At 43.8% G+C, this 19981-nt stretch overlaps 1 protein-coding gene across 1 annotated transcript in view; it reads left to right on the plus strand.

The window, feature by feature from the left end:
• Positions 1 to 19981, plus strand: part of hmcn1 (hemicentin 1) — a 233761-nt gene that overhangs the window by 159989 nt on the left and 53791 nt on the right. Inside the window, 15 exon segments of the mRNA XM_042322447.1 lie at positions 423 to 599; positions 1820 to 1971; positions 2106 to 2229; positions 7076 to 7251; positions 7536 to 7632; positions 12104 to 12226; positions 12511 to 12666; positions 12798 to 13082; positions 13956 to 14123; positions 15874 to 15987; positions 17223 to 17309; positions 17466 to 17657; positions 18002 to 18289; positions 18463 to 18608; positions 19337 to 19487. Of these exon segments, the coding sequence (XP_042178381.1) occupies positions 423 to 599; positions 1820 to 1971; positions 2106 to 2229; positions 7076 to 7251; positions 7536 to 7632; positions 12104 to 12226; positions 12511 to 12666; positions 12798 to 13082; positions 13956 to 14123; positions 15874 to 15987; positions 17223 to 17309; positions 17466 to 17657; positions 18002 to 18289; positions 18463 to 18608; positions 19337 to 19487 (2436 nt within the window).

A 19981-nucleotide genomic window follows, 5' to 3' on the forward strand; every position in this document is an offset into this window, starting at 1 on the left:
TTTATTCAATACTGTATGGCATTATGTTATACTTTATTCAGTACTTTATGGCATTATGTTATACTTTATTCAGTACTTTATGGCATTATGTTATACTTTATTCAATACTGTATGGCTGTAAAGAAAACTGGATGGAGAACAACTGATAGAGGCTAGCTGTGTCTACATGTGGTGAAAACAGTGGACATACTTTCATCCTTCCTTTTCATCTCGTATCTGAGAAGAACTGAATAGGTCTTTAATATTATACCCCCAAAGGTACACTAGACTGCAAATTCCATACAGTATCTATCCATCATATTTATTTCACACTGAGAGAAGCCAGATAAGCTTAACTTAAAGAATGAAGGAAGAGGATAGATTTCATGAGCATCTGGACACCGTCTTTACCTGTCTTTTCTTATCTGTGTCGATGCGGTCAGCCATCACCTGGTACAAGGACGGTCGCCCTCTAACCAGCGCAGCCGGGGTGACCATCCTGAAGCGTGGTCAGCTGCTGGAGATCGACCGTGCTCAGCTGTCCGACGCCGGCCTGTACCGGTGTATAGCGGTCAACGTGGCCGGAACCTCAGAGCTCTCTCACAGGTTGCAGGTGTACGGTGAGTGAACGCTTGACCTCGTCCACATAAAGTACTACGACAGCAGCATGACCACATTGTGTTGGTCAGATGTGTAAAAGAATGGATGAATGGAGGATCAGGTTGGGTCAGTGCCCACCTGACAGATGCAGGTAATTAGTTACACACTGACAGACAAATACAGATGCCTTTGGACCAGTCAGCCAATAACATGTTGCTGTCTCGATTCAAAGGGCTTTTGAGACGGGGATGTCAGAACACTCTTAACCCAGTCCCAGTATAGCAACGCTCAGTGAACATTATACACTGAAGGATGATTAAGACACATTAACATCCTATTAAATCCTTATGAAGGCCTACGGCATTATTCTGCTTTGTGGGAGAAACAGACCCATTTATCTACCTCTTTCATGTGAACACAGGATTTGATGATGATGATGATGATGATGATGAGGATGATAAACAATGTGGATCACCAGACAGGGTGATGTCATCAGATAAGGCCATGACAAGAGCTTCTTTTCTAGGGGAATCTTAACATGAGATCACCGCATCAGTCGACTTTTTCTCGCAAATCTCACATTGACACCAGTGCATGATGGACATGAGTAACGTGCACAGATCTGAAGTTAGGATTGGTCCCTAGGAATGTATGAGACGTGTGAGACTTAAATGGCACCCTATTCACTATATAGTACACTACTTTAGTACACTACTTTAGCCCATAGGGCTCTGGTCTAAAGTGGTGTACTATTAGGGAATAGAGCTCTGGTCGAAAGTAGTGTACTATATAGGGAATAGGGCTCTGGTCTATAATAGTGTACCATATAGGGAATAGGGCTCTGGTCTATAGTAGTGTACCATATAGGGAATAGGGATATGGTCTAAAGTAGTGTACCATATAGGGAATAGGGCTCTGGTCTATAGTAGTGTACCATATAGGGAATAGGGCTCTGGTCTATAGTAGTGTACCATATAGGGAATAGGGATCTGGTCTAAAGTAGTGTACCATATAGGGAATAGGGCTCTGGTCTATAGTAGTGTACCATATAGGGAATAGGGATATGGTCTAAAGTAGTGTACCATATAGGGAATAGGGCTCTGGTCTATAGTAGTGTACCATATAGGGAATAGGGCTCTGGTCTATAATAGTGTACCATATAGGGAATAGAATGCCATTGGAGATGCAGCCTGTGTGTCTGTCTGTGTGTGTGTGTAATGCTCCTCTACTCGCCTGGCAGTGCCCCCTGCCATCTCCAGCCGCAGTGCCATGGTGACGGTGGTGGTGAACGACCCTGCCAGACTGGAGTGTGAGGCCACCGGCGTTCCTCTGCCAAGTCTCACCTGGCTCAAAGATGGCAGCCCTGTTGCCAGTGTCTCCGATGGCATACAGGTAACCGCCCAGCTCCTCAACATTTGTGTGTGTATGTGTGTGTGTGTGCATATGTGTCTGTCTGTGCAACTGTTAATTTGTGTGTGTGTGTGTTTCTGACCTGTGTGCGTGTGTGTGTCTCTCCTCCTCTGTAGGTGTTGTCCGGTGGTACAGTGCTGTCTCTCAGCAGTGCTCAGGTCAGTGATACAGGGAAGTACACCTGTGTGGCCGTCAACGCAGGAGGAGAGCAGCAGAGAGAATATGACCTGAGGGTGTACGGTGAGTCTAACCTCCCTCTGACTGAAACACATCTCCATGATCACCTTCAGATACTGCTTAAAGTTGTGTACTATCCATCCAGTTGTATACTATCAATCCAGTTGTATACTATCAATCCAGTTGTATACTATCAATCCAGTTGTATACTATCAATCCAGTTGTATACTATCAATCCAGTTGTATACTATCAATCCAGTTGTATACTATCAATCCAGTTGTATACTATCAATCCAGTTGTGTACTATCAATCCAGTGCATGAAAACACATTTTAGTCACCAGAGACATGATCTTATTTAACCCAGTACTCTCTATAAGAACTTAGTTATTCTTATAGGTATTATGTTGTCTGTTATTGTACCAGCTCTACTGTATGACAGGGGTCTCCAACCTTTTCGAGCGTGAGAGCTACTTTTGAAAAAATGAAACATGTCATGAGCTACTAATATTTTTCAAACTTTCAAATATGAATATTCTTCTCCTCACCCTTGTAACTCTTTCCAGGTCATTACTGTTCAAGAGAAAGTAGGGCACTATGTTCAAGAGAAAGTAGGGCACTATGTTTTCTGTCAATATACCTGGTAAAATAATGGTTCATAAACAACTCTAAGGTGGGCCATATAAAACCCGTAATTCTTTCCCGAAGTTATGTTTTATATTTTCTCAAATTATGATTTCTCAGTTTTATCTTTCCTGGTTTTAGATTTTTTGTGTTTTTCACTCTCAAAATCACAATTGTTCATGGAGAAACAGCGAAATTGGATTTTCTGAGTCCATGCCAATGATTAAATCACATCGGAAGACCTTTTATTTTGGCGTGGAAGAAATATACTGTATGACATACTGATACAAAGATATATTAAAATGTATGGAATGCTGAGTACCTCATCCGTGAGCTAATTTGTGGAATGTTCAAAGCGAGTCCAGTAAACATAACATATAGGATATACACGGCAACATTTGAATGACTGTTCCAAGAAGCTTCGACATGGCCATACTCCTGGGAAGGAAGTATGGTTTGTGTTCCAGTTTGGCATTTCAATAAACCTTGTCGTTTTTGCTTAGAGAGTTGATGTTGACAGCCAATTCGTTTTGAAAATACTACATTTTAATCATTTTTCTCAATTTAAAAAGAATTTGAGAGAAGTGATTGGAGTGTTATGAAGAGTTTCAGACAGATTGGCTCAGTGTGTGTGTGCGGGCGGGTGGGTATGAGTATGTCCAGGTGTGTGTGTTTGGATGTGTGTGCATTTGTGCATGCCTGTACCCAAAATGCCCATATGTCTTCTGTTTCTTTAAAAAGATCAAAGGATGGCGTCCAGAGAAATGAAGACAGATTTGTTGTGGTAATTGCTACCACTCTAGAACGACTTCCTGTGTCTGGCCAAATAATCCTGCCAGCTAGCCTGTCTAAACCTTTCACATGACACGTGTGTTGTGTCTGTCCAGAGAAATACACATTTGAGGAAATTGGCTTTTAGTCAGTCCAGATTAGAAACGTTGTAGAAGAGAAATCAATCATATTGAGGACATATTTTAGGATTAGGCTGAAGCAGAGGTTTTTGATTGGCTTCAAAGTGGGATTACAGAGAAATTGCCTCTCATAACTATTAGACAGAGTGATTCAGTGTTGAAGTCAGAGACAGGGCCATTTTAAGGGAGGAAAACAGACATTTATTTTGTTTTCATTCTGAGACCTCTCTCTCTCTCTCTCTCTCTGTCTCTCTCTCTGCCTCTCTCTCTATGTCTCTCTCTCTCTGTCTCTCTCTGTCTCTCTCTGTCTCTCTCTCTCTGTCTCTCTCTGTCTCTTTCTCTCTGTCTCTTTCTCTCTTTCTCTCTGTCTCTCTCTCTCTCTCTCTCTCTCTCTCTCTCTCTCTCTGTCTCTCTGTCTCTGTCTCTCTCTCTCTCTCTCTCTCTCTCTCTCTCTCTCTCTCTCTCTCTCTCTTTCTCTCTCTCTCACACTCTTTCTCTCAATTCAATTCAAGGGGCTTTATTGGCATGGAAAACGTGTTTTACCATTGTCAAAGCAAGTTGGGTAGATAATATACAAAAGTGAAATAAACAGTAAAAATGAACAGTGAAAATTACACATACGGAAAGTTCCAAAACAATAAAGACATTACAAATGTCATATTATATATATATATATACAGTGTTGTAACAATGTACAAATGGTTAAAGTACACAAGGGAAAAATAAATAAGCATAAATATGTAGATATGGGAGTTTATTAAAATTGGGTTTGTTTTCGAATTCTTTGTGGATCTGTGTAATCTGAGGGAATTATGTGTCTCTAATATGGTCATACATTGGGCAGGAGGTTAGGAAGTGCAGCCAGTTTCCACCTCATTTTGTGGATAGTGTGCACATAGCCTGTCTTCTCTTGAGAGCCATGTCTGCCTACGGCGGCCTTTCTCAATAGCAAGGCTATGCTCACTGAGTCTGTACATAGTCAAAGCTTTCCTTAAATTTGGGTCAGTCATAGTGGTCAGGTATTCTGCCACTGTTTACTCTCTGTTTAGGGCCAAATAGCATTCTAGTTTGCTCTGTTATTTGTTAATTATTTCCAATGTATCAAGTAATTATCTTTTTGTTTTCTCATGATTTGGTTGGGTCTAATTGTGCTGCTGTCCTGGGGCTCTGTGGGGTGTGTTTGTTTTTGTGAACAGTACCCCAGGACCAGCTTGCTTAGGGGACTCTTCTCCAGGTTCATCTCTCTGTAGGTGATGGCTTTGTTGTGGAAGGTTTGGGAATCGCTTCCTTTTAGGTGGTTGTAGAATTTAACGGCTCTTTTCTGGATTTTGATAATTAGTGGGTATCGGCCTAATTCTGCTCTGCATGCATTATTTGGTGTTCTACGTTGCACACGGAGGATATTTTAGCAAATTCTGCATGCAGAGTCTCAATTTGGCATTTGTCCCATTTTGTGAAATCTTGGTTGGTGAGCAGACCCCAGACCTCACAACCATAAAGGGCAATGGGCTTTATGACTGATTCAAGTATTTTTAGCCAGATCCTAATTGGTATGTTGAATTTTATGTTCCTTTTGATGGCATAGAATGCCCTTCTTGCCTTGTCTCTCAGATCGTTCACAGCTTTGTGGAAGTTACCTGTGGCACTGATGTTTAGGCCAAGGTATGTATAGTTTTTTATGTGCTCTAGGGCAATGGTGTCTAGATGGAATTTGTATTTGTCGTCCTGGCGACTTTTTTGGAACACTATTATTTTGGTCTTACTGAGATTCACTGTCAGGGCCCAGGTCTGGCAGAATCTGTGCAGAATATCTAGGTGCTGCTGTAGGCCCTCCTTGGTTGCTGACAGAGGCACCAGATCATCAGCAAACAGTGGACATTTGACTTCAGATTCTAGTAGGTTGAGGCCGGGTGCTGCAGACTTTTCTAGTGCCAGCGCCAATTCGTTGATATATATGTTGAAGAGGGTGGGGCTTAAGGGTGGGGCTTAAGCTGCATCCCTGTCTCACCCCACGGCCCTTTTTTTCAATTTTAACCGCACACTTGTTGTTTGTGTACATGGATTTTATAATGTTGTATGTTTTACCCCCAACACTACTTTCCATCAATTTGTATAGCAGACCCTCATGCCAAATTGAGTCGAAGGCTTTTTTGAAATCAACAAAGCATGAGAAGACTTTGTCTTTGTTTTGGATTGTTTGGTTGTAAATTAGGGTGTGCAGGGTGAATACATGGTCTGTTGTACGGTAATTTGGTAAAAAGCCAATTTGACATTTGCTCAGTACATTGTTTTCATTGAGGAAATGTACGAGTCTGCTGTTAATGATAATGCAGAGGATTTTCCCAAGGTTGCTGTTGACGCATATCCCACGATTAGTTATTGGGGTCAAATTTGTCTCCACTTTTGTGGATTGGGGGGGGGTCAGTCCTTGGTTCCAAATATTGGGGAAGATGCCAGAGCTAAGGATGATGTTAAAGAGTTTTAATATAGTCAATTGGAATTTGTTGTCTGTATATTTGATCATTTCATTAAGGATACCATCAACACCACATGCCTTTTTTTGGGTTGGAGGGGTTTTATTTTGTCCTGTAGCTCATTCAAGGTAATTGGAGAATCCCCTCTCTGCCTCTCTGTCTCTGTCTGTCTATCGGTCTGTCTTTCTCTCTCTGTCTGACTCTCTCTCCGACTTTTTCACTCTCTCTTTCATTTTCTTTCTCTTTCTCTCTTTTTCTCTCTCTTTCTCTCTCTTTTTTCTCTCTCTCTCTTTTTTTCTCTCTCTCTCTCTCTCTCTCTCTCTCTTTGTCTCTCTCTCTCCATGAGGTCAGTGTCTGGGTCCGATAACGGCCCAGTGCCAGCTACATCGTGGGAAACGTAGTCAGCTCTTGACAAGGAGTGACAACCAAAGTTCAAGAACTGTCTTGGAACTCTAGAGAGAGGAACTGTTCTAACCAGATCCTCTGAAGCTTTAACAGATGGTGAAAGCCTGTTGAAGTGACTCAGCCTGGCTCAGTTCGTTATCTGACTTTATCTGACAGCAGCTCATTGTTAAGCTGATCTAGCCCAGGATGTAGTGGTACCATATAGGACTGGCACCAGACTTATACATTGTCAGAGCTGTGGAATGGCATTGTTTGGTGCTTACAGTCTTAGGTGTGGGTAAAGAGTCAACAAGTCAATTTCTTCAACTTTATTGAGGTATATTTTTGGGACCATTTTCTCCAGGGGTGAAAATGGGTTCACCGGATTCCCAATGTGAAATAATTTTGACATGTAAACTTTTAAGTGAGTTAAGGGATTTTACATTGTTGGGTTCCCACTTTCCAGTGTGACTTTTTATTGTCGCTGACGCTGCTTCTGTATATTTATGTGTTACAGTGCCACCCAACATCATGGGTGAGGAGGTGAATGCCACTGTAATGCTGGGTCGCTCGGTAGAGCTGCGTTGCCAGAGTGACGCGATCCCTCCTCCCACTCTGTCCTGGCGCAAAGATGGCCGCCCGCTCTTCAGGAAGCCAGGACTGACCGTGTCGGAGGATGGGAGTGTGCTGAAGGTACGGTCCAATTTCTATCCTTCCCTCTCTTTCTCTCTCTCTCTCTCTCTCACGCTCTCTCTCTCGCTCTCTCTCTCATTCTCTCGCTCTCTCTCGCGCTCTCTCTTTCTCTCTCTCTCCCTCTCTCTCTCTTTCTCTCTCTTTCTCTATCTATTTATATCTAACCCTACTCTCTACACACCTCTCTGACTCTCCATGCCTCTCATTGATTATTGATTTTGACTGGTAGGTTGACAGGCCTATCCTATCTCTTGTATCTTACTCTCTGTGAATGTGATTGGCAGATTGACAGTGCTCAGGTGCAGGACTCCGGCAGATACACCTGTGAGGCCACCAATATCGCTGGCAAGACTGAGAAGAACTACAACCTCAATGTCTGGGGTGAGTTGCTGCTCTGTCTGCCTGCCTGCCTGCCTGCCTGCCTGCCTGCCTGCCTGCCTGCCTGCCTGCCTGCCTGTCTGTCTGTCTGTCTGTCTGTCTGTCTGTCTGTCTGTCTGTCTGTCTGTCTGTCTGTCTGTCTGTCTGTCTGTCTGTCTACATAATGTGTTTTCAAAATAAATTGTACTGAACAAAAATATAAACACAACAGGTAAAGTGTTGATCCCATGTTTCATGAGCTGAAATAAATAAAAAATCCAAGAAATGTTCCATATGCACAAAAAGCTTATTTCTCTCAAATGTTGTCCACAAATTAGTTTACATCCCTATTAGCATTTCTCCTTTGCCAATATAATCCATCCACCTGACAAGGGTGGCATATCAAGAAGCTGATTAAACAACATGATCACTAGACCCCATGCTCACTCGGCTACTCACATGCTCACTCGGTATGCCTCTCCCTAATGTCAATATGCCTTATCCGTTGCTATTTTGGTTAGTGATTATTGTCTTATTTCACTGTAGTGACACATGCAGGGACCTCACCTGGTTTAAATGGTGTCTCTAGAGACAATACCTCTCTCATCGTCACTCAATGCCTAGGTTTACCTCCACTGTATTCACATCCTACTATACCCTTGTCTGTACATTTTACTCTCTGTTCCGAACGTACTAGACGACCAGTTCTTATAGCCTTTAGCCGTACCCTTATCCTACTCCTCCTCTGTTCCTCTGGTGATGTAGAGGCTAATCCAGGCCCTGCAGTGCCTAGCTCCACTCCCATTCCCCAGGCGCTCTATTTGTTGACTTCTGTAACCATAAAAACCTTGGTTTCATGCATGTTAACATTAGAAGCCTCCTCCCTAAGTTTGTTTTATTCACTGCTTTAGCACACTCTGCCAACCCGGATGTCCTAGCCGTGTTTGAATCCTGGCTCAGGAAGGCCACCAAAAACCCTGAAATTTCCATCCCTAACTATAACATTTCCCGACAAGATAGAACTGCCAAAGGGGGCGGAGTTGCAATCTACTGCAGAGTTCTGTCTTACTATCCAGGTCTGTGCACAAACAATTTGAGCTTCTACTTAAAAAAACCACCTTTCCAGAAACAAGTCTCTCACCGTTGCCGCTTGCTTTCGACCACCTTCTTCCCCCGGCTGTGCCCTGGACACCATATGTGAATTGATTGTCACCCATCTATCTTCAGATATCTTCAGATCTATCCTCATACTGTTAAGTGACCTAAACTGGGACATGCTTAACACCCCGGCCGTCCTACAATCTAAACTAGATGCCCTCAATCTCACACAAATTATCAATGAACCTACCAGGTACAACCCCAAATCCGTAAACACTGCACCCTCAAAGATATCATCCTAACCAACCAGGATCTCAGCGATCACTGCCTCATTGCCTGCATCCGTAATGGGTCTGTGGTCAAACAACCACCCCTCATCACTGTCAAACGCTCCCTAAAACACTTCAGCAAGCAGCCTTTCTAATCGACCTGGACTGGGTATCCTTGAAGGATATTGACCTCATCGCGTCAATAGAGGATGCCTGGTTATTCTTTAAAAGTGCTTTCCTCACCATCTTAAATAAGCATTCCCCATTTAAAACATTTTGAACCAGGAATGGATATAGCCATTGGTTCACTCCAGACCTGACTGCCCTTGACCAGCATAAACACATCCTGTGGCGTGCTGCATTAGCATCGAATAGCCCCCGCGATATGCAACTTTTCAGGGAGGTTAGGAACCAATATACACAGGCAGTTAGGAAAGCAAAGGTTAGCTTTTTCAAAAAGAAATTTGCATCCTGTAGCACAAACTCCCAAAAGTTCTGGGACACTGTAAAGTCCATGGAGAATAAGAGCACCTCCTCCCAGCTGCCCACTGCACTGAGGCTAGGAAACACTGTCACCACCGATAAAGCCACGGTAATTGAGAATTTCAAGAAGCATTTTTCTACAGCTGGCCATACTTTCCACCTGGCTACCCCTACCCTGGTCAACAGCCCTGCACCCCCCACAGCAACTTGCCCAAGCCTCCCCCATTTCTCCTTCACCCAAATCCAGATAGCTGATGTTTTGAAAGAGCTGCAAAATCTGGACCCCTACAAATCAGCCGGGCTAGACAATCTGGACCCTCTCTTTCTAAAATTATCTGCCGCAATTGTTGCAACCCCTATTACTATCCTGTTCAACCCCTCTTTCGTATCGTCTGAGATCCCCAAAGATTGGAAAGTTGCCATGGTCCTCCCCCTCTTCAAAGGGGGAGACACTCTAGACCCAAACTGTTGCAGACCTATATCTATCCTACCTTGGCTTTCTAAGGTCTTCGAAAGCCAGACTAACAGATCACCTACCATTTCGAATCCCACCGTACCTTCTCCGCTATGCAATCTGATTTCCGAGCTGGTCATGGGTGCACCTCAGCCACTCTCAAGGTCCCAAACGATATCATAACCGCCATCGATAAGTCTCTCTGGCAGTCTCTATGGGGGTGCCACAGGGTTCAATTCTCGGGCCGACTCTTTTCCCTGTTGATTCTCTGATCGACCTCTATGCAGACGACACCATTCTGTATACTTCTGGCCCTTCTTTTTACACTGTGTTAACTAACCTCCAGACGAGCTTCAATGCCATACAACTCTCCTTCCGTGGCCTCCAACTTTTCTTAAATGCAACTAAATGCATGCTCTTCAACCGATCGCTGCCAGCACCTGCCCGCCCGTCCAGCATCACTACTCTGGACGGTTCTGACTTAGAATATGTGAACAACTACAAATACCTAGGTGTCTGGTTAGACTGTAAACTCTCCTTCCAGGCTCACATTAAGCATCTCCAATACAATATTTTATCTAGAATCAGCTTCCTATTTCGCAAAACAAAGCATCCTTCACTCATGCTGCCAATCATACCCTCATAAAACTGACTATCCTACTGATTCTTGACTTCAGCAATGTCATTTACAAAATAGCCTCCAACACTCTACTCAGCAAATTGGATGCAGTCTATCACAGTGCCATCTGTTTTGTCACCAAATACTACCCACCACTGCGAACTGTATGCTCTCGTTGGTTGGCCCTTGCTTCATATTCGTCGCCAAACCTACTGGCTCCAGGTCATCTATAAGTCTTTGCTAGGTAAAGCCCCACCTTATCTCAGCTCACTGATCACCATAGCAGCACCCACCCGTAGCACACGCTCCAGCAGGTATATTTCACTGGTCACCCCCACAGCCAATTCCCCTTTCCTTCCAGTTCTAAGCTGGTGTGATGAGTGTTAAATGTGTTGAATAATGTGCGTAATGTGATGAGCATTAAATAATGTGATGAGTGTTGAATAATGTGATGAGAATTGAATAATGTGATGAGGGGTGAATAATGTGATGAGGGTTGAATAATGTGATGAGGATTGAATAATGTGCGTAATGTGGTTAACGTTGATTTGTATTGTGATGAGGATTGAATAATGTGCGTAATGTGGTTCATGTTGATTTGTATTGTGATGAGGGTTGAATAATGTGATGAGGGGTGAATAATGTGATGAGGGTTGAATAATGTGATGAGGATTGAATAATGTGCGTAATGTGGTTATCACGTGCCATTTGTATTTGATGAGGGTTGAATAAAATGCGTAATGTGGTTAACGTTGATTTGTAATGTGATGAGGGTTGAATAATGTGATGAGGGGTGAATAATGTGATGAGGGTTGAATAATGTGATGAGGATTGAATAATGGCTAATGTGGTTAACGTTGATTTGTATTGTGATGAGGATTGAATAATGTGCTTATCTCAGCTAATGTGGTTAATGTTGATTTGTATTGTGATGAGGGTTGAATAATTTCCTAATCCAGTTCGTTGATTTGTATTGTGATGAGGTTGAATAATGTGATGAGGGTTGAATAATGTGCGTAATGTGGTTAACGTTGATTTGTATTGTGATGAGGGTTGAATAATGTAATGTGGTTAACGTTGATTTGTATTGTGATGAGGGTTGAATAATGTGTAATGTAGTTAACGTTGATTTGTATTGTGATGAGGGTTGAATAATGTGATGAGGTTGTTGTAATGTGGTTAACGTTGATTTGTATTGTGATGAGGATTGAATAATGTGCGTAATGTGGTTAACGTTGATTTGTATTGTGATGAGGATTGAATAATGTGCGTAATGTGGTTCATGTTGATTTGTATTGTGATGAGGGTTGAATAATGTGCGTAATGTAGTTAACGTTGATTTGTATTGTGATGAGGGTTGAATAATGTGATGAGGGTTGAATAATGTGCGTAATGTGGTTAACGTTGATTTGTATTGTGATGAGGGTTGAATAATGTGTGTAATGTGGTTAACGTTGATTTGTATTGTGATGAGCACCCCTGTTTTTTTCTTATTGTTATGACAGGTTACTCGATTAACACTCCGTTCATAATGCCATCCCAGTAGTGTAAATATCCCCTGTGTATCCCCAGTCTCTCCCAGTATCCGGGGTTCAGAGGATGTGTCTCCCATGACAGTGATTGAGGGAAGTCTGATCACTCTGGTGTGTGAGTCCAGTGGCATTCCACCTCCCAGCCTCACCTGGCGCAAGAACGGTAATAAGGATCGGTGTGTGTGTGTGTGTGTGAGTGTGTGAGTGTGTGAGTGTGTGAGTGTATGAGTGTGTGTATGTGTGAGTCCAGTGGCATTCCACCGCCCAACCTCACCTGGAGCAAGAATGGTAAGAAGTATTGGTGTGTGCATGCGTTTGAGAGTGTGTGTATGACTGTGTGTGTGTGTGTGTTATTTAAGAGAGTGTGTGTGTGTATGAGAGTGTGTGTGTGTGTGTGTGCGTACGTGTGCAGTTGTTTATCTTTGTGTGTGTATATTTTTCTCTCAGGTTCAGAGTTGAAGTCGGACTCGAGGGTCCGGGCCCTGTCAGGGGGTCGTCAGCTACAGATCTCCGGTGCTGAGAGGACAGACTCCGCCTCTTACACCTGCATCGCCTCCAATGCCGCCGGCAACGCAGTCAAGGAGTACAGCCTGCAGGTGTATGGTACGAAAATAGTACAGAAACCTCACAGTGCTAAAAACTTGTATTTGTGTGTGTATGTGTGTGTGTGTGTGTGTGTGTGTGTGTGTCCTCAGGAGGGCATGCTCTTCACTCACTCTCTCCTCTCACTGCAGTCCGCCCTTCCATCAGACTCAGTGAGGGGACCGCAGGAAATGACATCACCATGACGAGGGGAGGAGACATCACCCTGCAGTGCGAGGCTGACGGCGTGCCCCGCCCAGCGGTCACATGGCTGAAGGACGGTAGACCAATCACAGGCCAGCGTGGGGCTCAGGTGCTAAATGAGGGGCGGCTACTACAAATCAAGGACGCCAAGGTTTCGGACACGGGGCGCTACACGTGTGTGGCGGTGAATGTGGCGGGACAGGCCGACAGCAAGCATGATGTCAATGTACATGGTAAGACTCTCGTCAACAGAGTGGAAGGGAGGGGTTGATGCATTACACTGGACTATATGGCTGAAATAAACGTATTCTGTACCTGCTAATATTATGATATTTTTGTGTCTCAGTTCCTATCAGCAGTTTGTGACCACATTCTGTACATGATATGTGGTGTGTGTGTGTTTTGGTTTTACTATCCTTGTGGAGACCAGAAGTGTGTGTGTGTTTTGGTTTTACTATCCTTGTGGAGACCAGAAGTGTGTGTGTGTTTTGGTTTTACTATCCTTGTGGAGACCAGAAGTGTGTGTGTGTTTTGGTTTTACTATCCTTGTGGAGACCAGAAGTGTGTGTGTGTTTTGGTTTTACTATCCTTGTGGAGACCAGAAGTGTGTGTGTGTTTTGGTTTTACTATCCTTGTGGAGACCAGAAGTGTGTGTGTGTTTTGGTTTTACTATCCTTGTGGAGACCAGAAGTGTGTGTGTGTTTTGGTTTTACTATCCTTGTGGAGACCAGAAGTGTGTGTGTGTTTTGGTTTTACTATCCTTGTGGAGACCAGAAGTGTGTGTGTTTTTTGGTTTTACTATCCTTGTGGAGACCAGAAGTGTGTGTGTGTTTTGGTTTTACTATCCTTGTGGAGACCAGAAGTCCTCACAAGGATGATAAAACAAGGAACATTTGGACAAGTGGTCCCCACAAGAATAAATGCTATTTTAGGCTTAGGGGTTAGGTTTAGGGTTACAAATTAGGGTCAGGTTGAGATTTAAGGTTAGGGGTTAGGGAAAATAGGATTTTGAATGGAATCAATTGTTTGGTCTCTACAATGATAGTAATATAAATGTTTGTGTTAATGCGTGTCTTAATATACATGTATGTACATCCTCTCTCCAGTCCCCCCCAGTATCAGTGGTCAGACCCAGGTCCCAGAGAATGTGAGTGTGGTGGTGAACAACCCTGTGGCTCTGACCTGTGAGGCCTCCGGCATCCCCCTTCCTGCTATCACCTGGCTGAAGGACGGACGGCCAATCAGAGCCTCCAGCTCTGTCCGCGTCCTCTCAGGTTAGCTCCCCATTCGGTCTGGCTTGTGTGACATCATCTTGGTGAAGATGGTTAAGATGGCTGTCGTTGACTTGTATCCTTACAACCGTCTGTTGCTATGACAACGCTTTGTATCCTTATCCCCCTCATTTCCTTTGTGCGTAATGTCAGGTCACATGGTCAGGAATAAAGGTCCTTCTAGTTAAGTGGACAAGGGAAGTAGACGAGGAAAGGAACCCATGTTTGAGAAGTACAGGAATAATCAGGGCCTTCTATTACAACAATGGTCTCTGGTACTATCTAGCCACATCGTCTGACTCTCTGTGGAGTCACGTTGATCAATCTGTCTCCCAGCTACAGTTGAAAGGCCCAAACAGTTGCACTACATCAACTGTAATGTGATCAGTAGGACGAAGGCCAACCCCAACAGAGCTGCAGACGAGGCGGTGTGTAGAAAGACAAACCTCTGGGAGAAGGCAGGAGATTTTGTTGTTGAACGCTTTAACAAGCTGCTCTCTTTGTGCGTCCAAAGACAACAGTCAGTGGTTCTGACTGCAGCTAGACTCAGGCCACGTCCCAACTGCCACCCTGTTCCCTAGATAGTTTACTACATTTGACCAGGGCTCTTGTTCAAAAATAGTGCACTTGATCGGGAACAGGGTTGCAGTTGGGACGAACCCTCAACCTCCTGAAGTTATGGTAGTCACTTTACCTCAGTCACTTCCTTTACCCTCCTAACTCACTCTAATACAAATACAGCCTAGCCTCAAACATGGACCCGCGGTCTGACCAGCGGTCACACACATCAACCGCAGCCTGACCGCCTTTTCAGGCTAGAGGATGTGAGGAAAGGGGATATGGCAGTTGTGATTGTGGTCAGCCAGGGAAATGGATTTGTGTAGAGGTGATTACTGGTTCAAACTCTGTGGGGTGTGGTCAGTAATTCTCTACTGAAGCAGGCAAGCCAGTTAACATTATATACATTTATTGCACGTCCAGCTGTAAATTTAAGAAAAATTATCTAAAAAAAGACAGCTATAAAATAATGATTTAATCCTACCATTAAAATAATGATTTAATCCTACAAAAAAATAATGATTTAATCCTACCATAAAAATAATGATTTAATCCTACCATAAAAATAATGATTTAATCCTACCATAAAAATAAATAAGCTCAGTCCTCTTCTAAGAGCCACATCTGTCTGGGACAATTTTCTACTTGAAATCAGAGAACATTGTGCTACTTGTCCTCTGGGATGGATCTGATGTGCTCCTTGAAGTTGCTGTTGAGTTTGTGTGTATGTGTGCGTGTGCGTGTGTGTGCGTGTGCGTGCGCGCGCATGGCCGTGTGTGTGAACTGGTTTCTGTGTCCAGATAATAACTGTTGTTTTTGAAGTAAAAAAGAGAGAAAATAGGAACTGATCTGAGTTCATCTGTTTGAGTGGGTGTGTTTGAACAGCTGTGTCTTGGTCAGTGTATCCTGTTTCACACAGCTAAATGGATTTTTAGTGCCCCAGAAAGCAAACTGCATGGAAGCCACAATTGTGATGTGAGAGGGAGCATTTTGTCTGTTTGCACCTCTTTAGGCTCCAAACTGTCCCAAATTGCACCATATTCCCTATGTAAAGTAGTGCATTATGAAGGAAATATTTTACCATTTGGGAAGCAGAATAAATATTGACTTTAGATTAAGTTTTGAAAAAGACCAATCAAAGACACAGTGATTATTTAGAGACTTGAGCTCAACCAAGTATTGACATGTTTGTCAGGAGGGCGGAACCTTCGTCTGATGCACGCAGCAGTGGAGGATGCTGGGAGATACAGCTGCATTGTGTCCAACACGGCCGGAGAGGAGAGGAAGAACTTTGACCTGGACATCCTGGGTAATGACGTCAATGACCTTTATCTTATCTCTCAGGCCTTTGACCTGAGAGAGAAATATGTTTTGCAGTATGACACTGGTGGATATTGTGATGGTGAGAATACCTGATAACCACTACTGGACGGACTTAACATGAACAACCAGTTTGAACGCAATGAAGCCTTCATAATCCCATTATAACGCCTACATAGATGGTTGAGGGCTGAGGGTTGGTACAGTAGTTGGTCAGTACAGTAGTTGTATTGCTCTTAAAACCTCTCTGGGATATGTGGGACGGTAGCGTCCCACTTGGCCAAAAGCCAGAGAAAATGTTGGCTGGATTCACGTGTTGTGAATCCAGCCAACATATCAGATTTCAAAAAGGCTTTTCGGCGAAAGCAAACTATGCTATTATCTGAGGATAGCATCTCCGTAAACAAAGAGAGAGAAGCATATTTCAACGCTGCAGGCGCGACACAAAACACAGAAATAAAAATATAAATCATGCCTTACCTTTGACGAGCTTCTTCTGTTGGCACTCCAATATGTCCCATAAACATCACAAATGGTCCTTTTGTTCGATTAATTCCGTCGATATATATCCAAAATGTCCATTTATTTGGCGCATTTGATCCAGAAAAACACCAGTTCCAACATGCGCAACGTGACTACAAAATATCTCAAAAGTTACCTGTAAACTTTGACAAAACATTTCAAACTACTTTTGTAACACAACTTTAGGTATTTTTTAAAGTAAATAATCGATAACATTGAAGACTGGATGATCTGTGTTCAATACCGGAAGAAAACAAACTGACGCCACCTTTCTGGTCACGCGCCTCTATCAAACAGTACATTTGAAGTGATCCTCGTTTTGAACAGGGCTACTTCTTCATTACACAAAGGAAAAAACCTCAACCAATTTCTAAAGACTGGTGACATCCAGTGGAAGTGGTAGGAACTGGAAGAAGGTCCCTTACAAATCTGGATTCCCAATGAAAACTCATTGAAAAGACTGTGACCTCAAAAAAAAAAAAAACTGAATGGTTTTTCCTCAGGGTTTCGCCTGCTACACAAGTTCTGTTATACTCACAGGCATAATTCAAACAGTTTTAGAAACTTCTAATAATATGCATATCTTATCTTCTGGGGATGAGTAGCAGGCAGTTTAATTTGGGCATGCATTTCATCCGGACGTGAAAATACTGCCCCCTGTCACCAAGAAGTTAACTCTTTCCATGCATGTCATCTTTCCAGTCCCCCCTAGCATTGTGGATGAAGGCACGGTGCAGGATGCCAAGGTCAAGGAGAAACACAATGTGACACTGACCTGTGAGGTTGCAGGTCAGTGACATCATGGCAACACAACTCCACAATGACTAAAGTCTGAACATATCTCAATCCAGAATAGACTATTTTACAGTTCATACATACTGTAACAGGAAATTATTTCACCATCCCGATGGTCGCTAAGATAACCTATTATTAACCGTTACCTAGGTAACCCAGTGCCGGAGATCACCTGGCTGAAGGACGGACAGTCATTAGGGACAGACAGACGTCACCAGGTGTTGTCTCACGGTCGGTACCTGCAGATATCTGGTGCCCAGGTGGACGACACGGGCAGGTACAGCTGCCTGACACACAACAGAGCAGGAGACCGCAGCAGACACTTCAACCTCAATGTACTGGGTAGGAGGACAACTACTCTCTCAGTATATTTTATTTACGTATGTATCCTTTATTTATACTGGTATAAAAATATCCCATTGAGATCACATTTTCAGAGGGTTTGTAGGAGGCTTCTCTCAGTAAGTCACCGAGCCTGTGAAATCTGTCATACTTTATTTCCATTTTGAAACCATTGCGTGACATGCTAAAGCTTCACAAGATGTTATCACTTTGTCATGGCTGTGTTTAAGATAAGAGGTACTGTAGTCTATAAGGTTTACCCCGGTGATTTATCCTATGCATCCACCATCACCTTATCAAAAAAGCCCCACTAGCTTCATTGACCAAGAGTCTGAATCCCCCAGTGTCTCCCACCATCGTGGGCTCAGGTCCCGAGGGTTCGGCTGAAGAGGTGACGGTCACCCTGAGCAGCCCCACGTCTCTGGTGTGTGAGGTGCAGTCCTACCCCCCTGCCCTCATCACATGGCTCAAGGATGGGACGCCGTTGGAGTCCAGCCACAACGTCCGAGTGCTGCCAGGTGGGCGGACCCTGCAGATCCTGAATGCCAAGGAGGAGGATGCTGGGAGGTACACTTGTGTGGCCACTAATGAGGCTGGAGACAGCCTGAAGAACTACGAGGTCAAAGTTTACAGTGAGTAATAAAAACGTTTTGAAAGATGGGAGTGAGATAGGGAGGTACTACCTTTTAACTTGTCCAATAAGGACACATCATTTTTTTGCCATGGCCTGTAACTACCTGTGTGGCTGTGTAATGTATGTAACTGTAACTCTCCTCTCTTCCTTACCTCCTGTCCTCTCCTGCAGTTCCTCCCCAAATCAATAAGAATGATGTCCCAGGTGAGGGGCTGGCCCCCAAGGAGGTCAAGATAAAGGTCAACAACACTCTGACCCTGGAGTGTGAGGCTCAGGCCATCCCTACACCCTCACTGCAATGGTACAAAGACGGACAGGTCAGCACTTTACCTGTACACACACTCTACACTCTCTCTCTCCTCTCTCTCTCCTCTCTCTCTCTCTCTTCTCTCACTCCTTCTCTCTTTCTTTCTCTCTCTCTCTCTCTCTCTCTCTCTCTCTCTCTCTCTCTCTCTCTCTCTCCTCTCTCTCTCTCTCTCCTCTCTCTCTCTCCTCTCTCTCCTCTCTCTCCTTTCTCTCTCTCTCTCTCTCTCTCTCTCTCTCTCTCTCTCTCCTCTCTCCTCTCACTCCTTCTCTCTCTCTCTCTCTCTCTCTCCTCTCTATCCTCTCTTTCCTCTCTCTCTCTCTTCTCTCACTTCTCTCTTTCTCTCTCTCGCTCTTCTCTCTTTCTCTCCTTTCTCTCTCTTCTATCTCTCTTCTCTCTTTTCTCTCTCCTCTCTCTTTATCTCTCTCTCTCTCCCCCTCTCCTCTCTCTCTTCTCTCACTCCTTCTCTCTTTCTCTCTCTCGCTCCTCTCTCTTTCTCTCCTTTCTCTCTCTTCTATCTCTCCTCTCTCTTTCTCTCCTTTCTCTCTCTTCTATCTCTCCTCTCTTTTCTCTCTCCTCTCTCTTTCTCTCTATTTCTCTCTCCTCTCCTCTCTCTCTCCTCTCATTCTCGCTCCTCTCTCTCTTTCTCTCTCCTGTCCCTCCCTCTCTATCTCTTTCACACACACACACACTGACCACACATCATTCTACAACCAACCCTGATATTCTTCTGTTCCCCAGGTGCTAAGGGCAGATGACCATGTGACAATTAATGCCAACGGTCGTACTGTCAGGATCAAACATGCTCAGGTGTCCGACACTGGACGCTACACCTGCGTAGCAACCAACATCGCCGGGGAGGACGAGAAGGACTTTGATATAAATATACAAGGTGAACTGCGTTCCCATTGCTTGTGCGATCTAGCCCCTCTGCAGGACTCTACTGTGAAGTCTTAGCAGAGGCTGCCATCTAGTGGTATGTTGGCTCATGAACTAGAAGAGAGTTGTAGCTAGTCCACTCTAGCAGGTTATAAAGAATTTGGCTAATCTCATTCTTGCTACATAACAGTATTCTGTCTTAAAATCAGAATTCCTGGAATTTCCCAGGCATAGCCTGTCTAGGATATATGCCTGTCTAGGCTATATGCCTGTCTAGGCTATATGCCTGTCTAGGCTATATGCCTGTCTAGGATATATGCCTGTCTAGGATATATGCCTGTCTAGGATATATGCCTGTCTAGGATATATGCCTGTCTAGGATATATGCCTGTCTAGGATATATGCCTGTCTAGGCTATATGCCTGTCTAGGATATATGCCTGTCTAGGATATATGCCTGTCTAGGCTATATGCCTGTCTAGGATATATGCCTGTCTAGGATATATGC

The sequence above is a fragment of the Oncorhynchus tshawytscha genome, linkage group LG05 (assembly GCF_018296145.1).
Source record: "Oncorhynchus tshawytscha isolate Ot180627B linkage group LG05, Otsh_v2.0, whole genome shotgun sequence".
Lineage (NCBI taxonomy): Eukaryota > Metazoa > Chordata > Actinopteri > Salmoniformes > Salmonidae > Oncorhynchus > Oncorhynchus tshawytscha.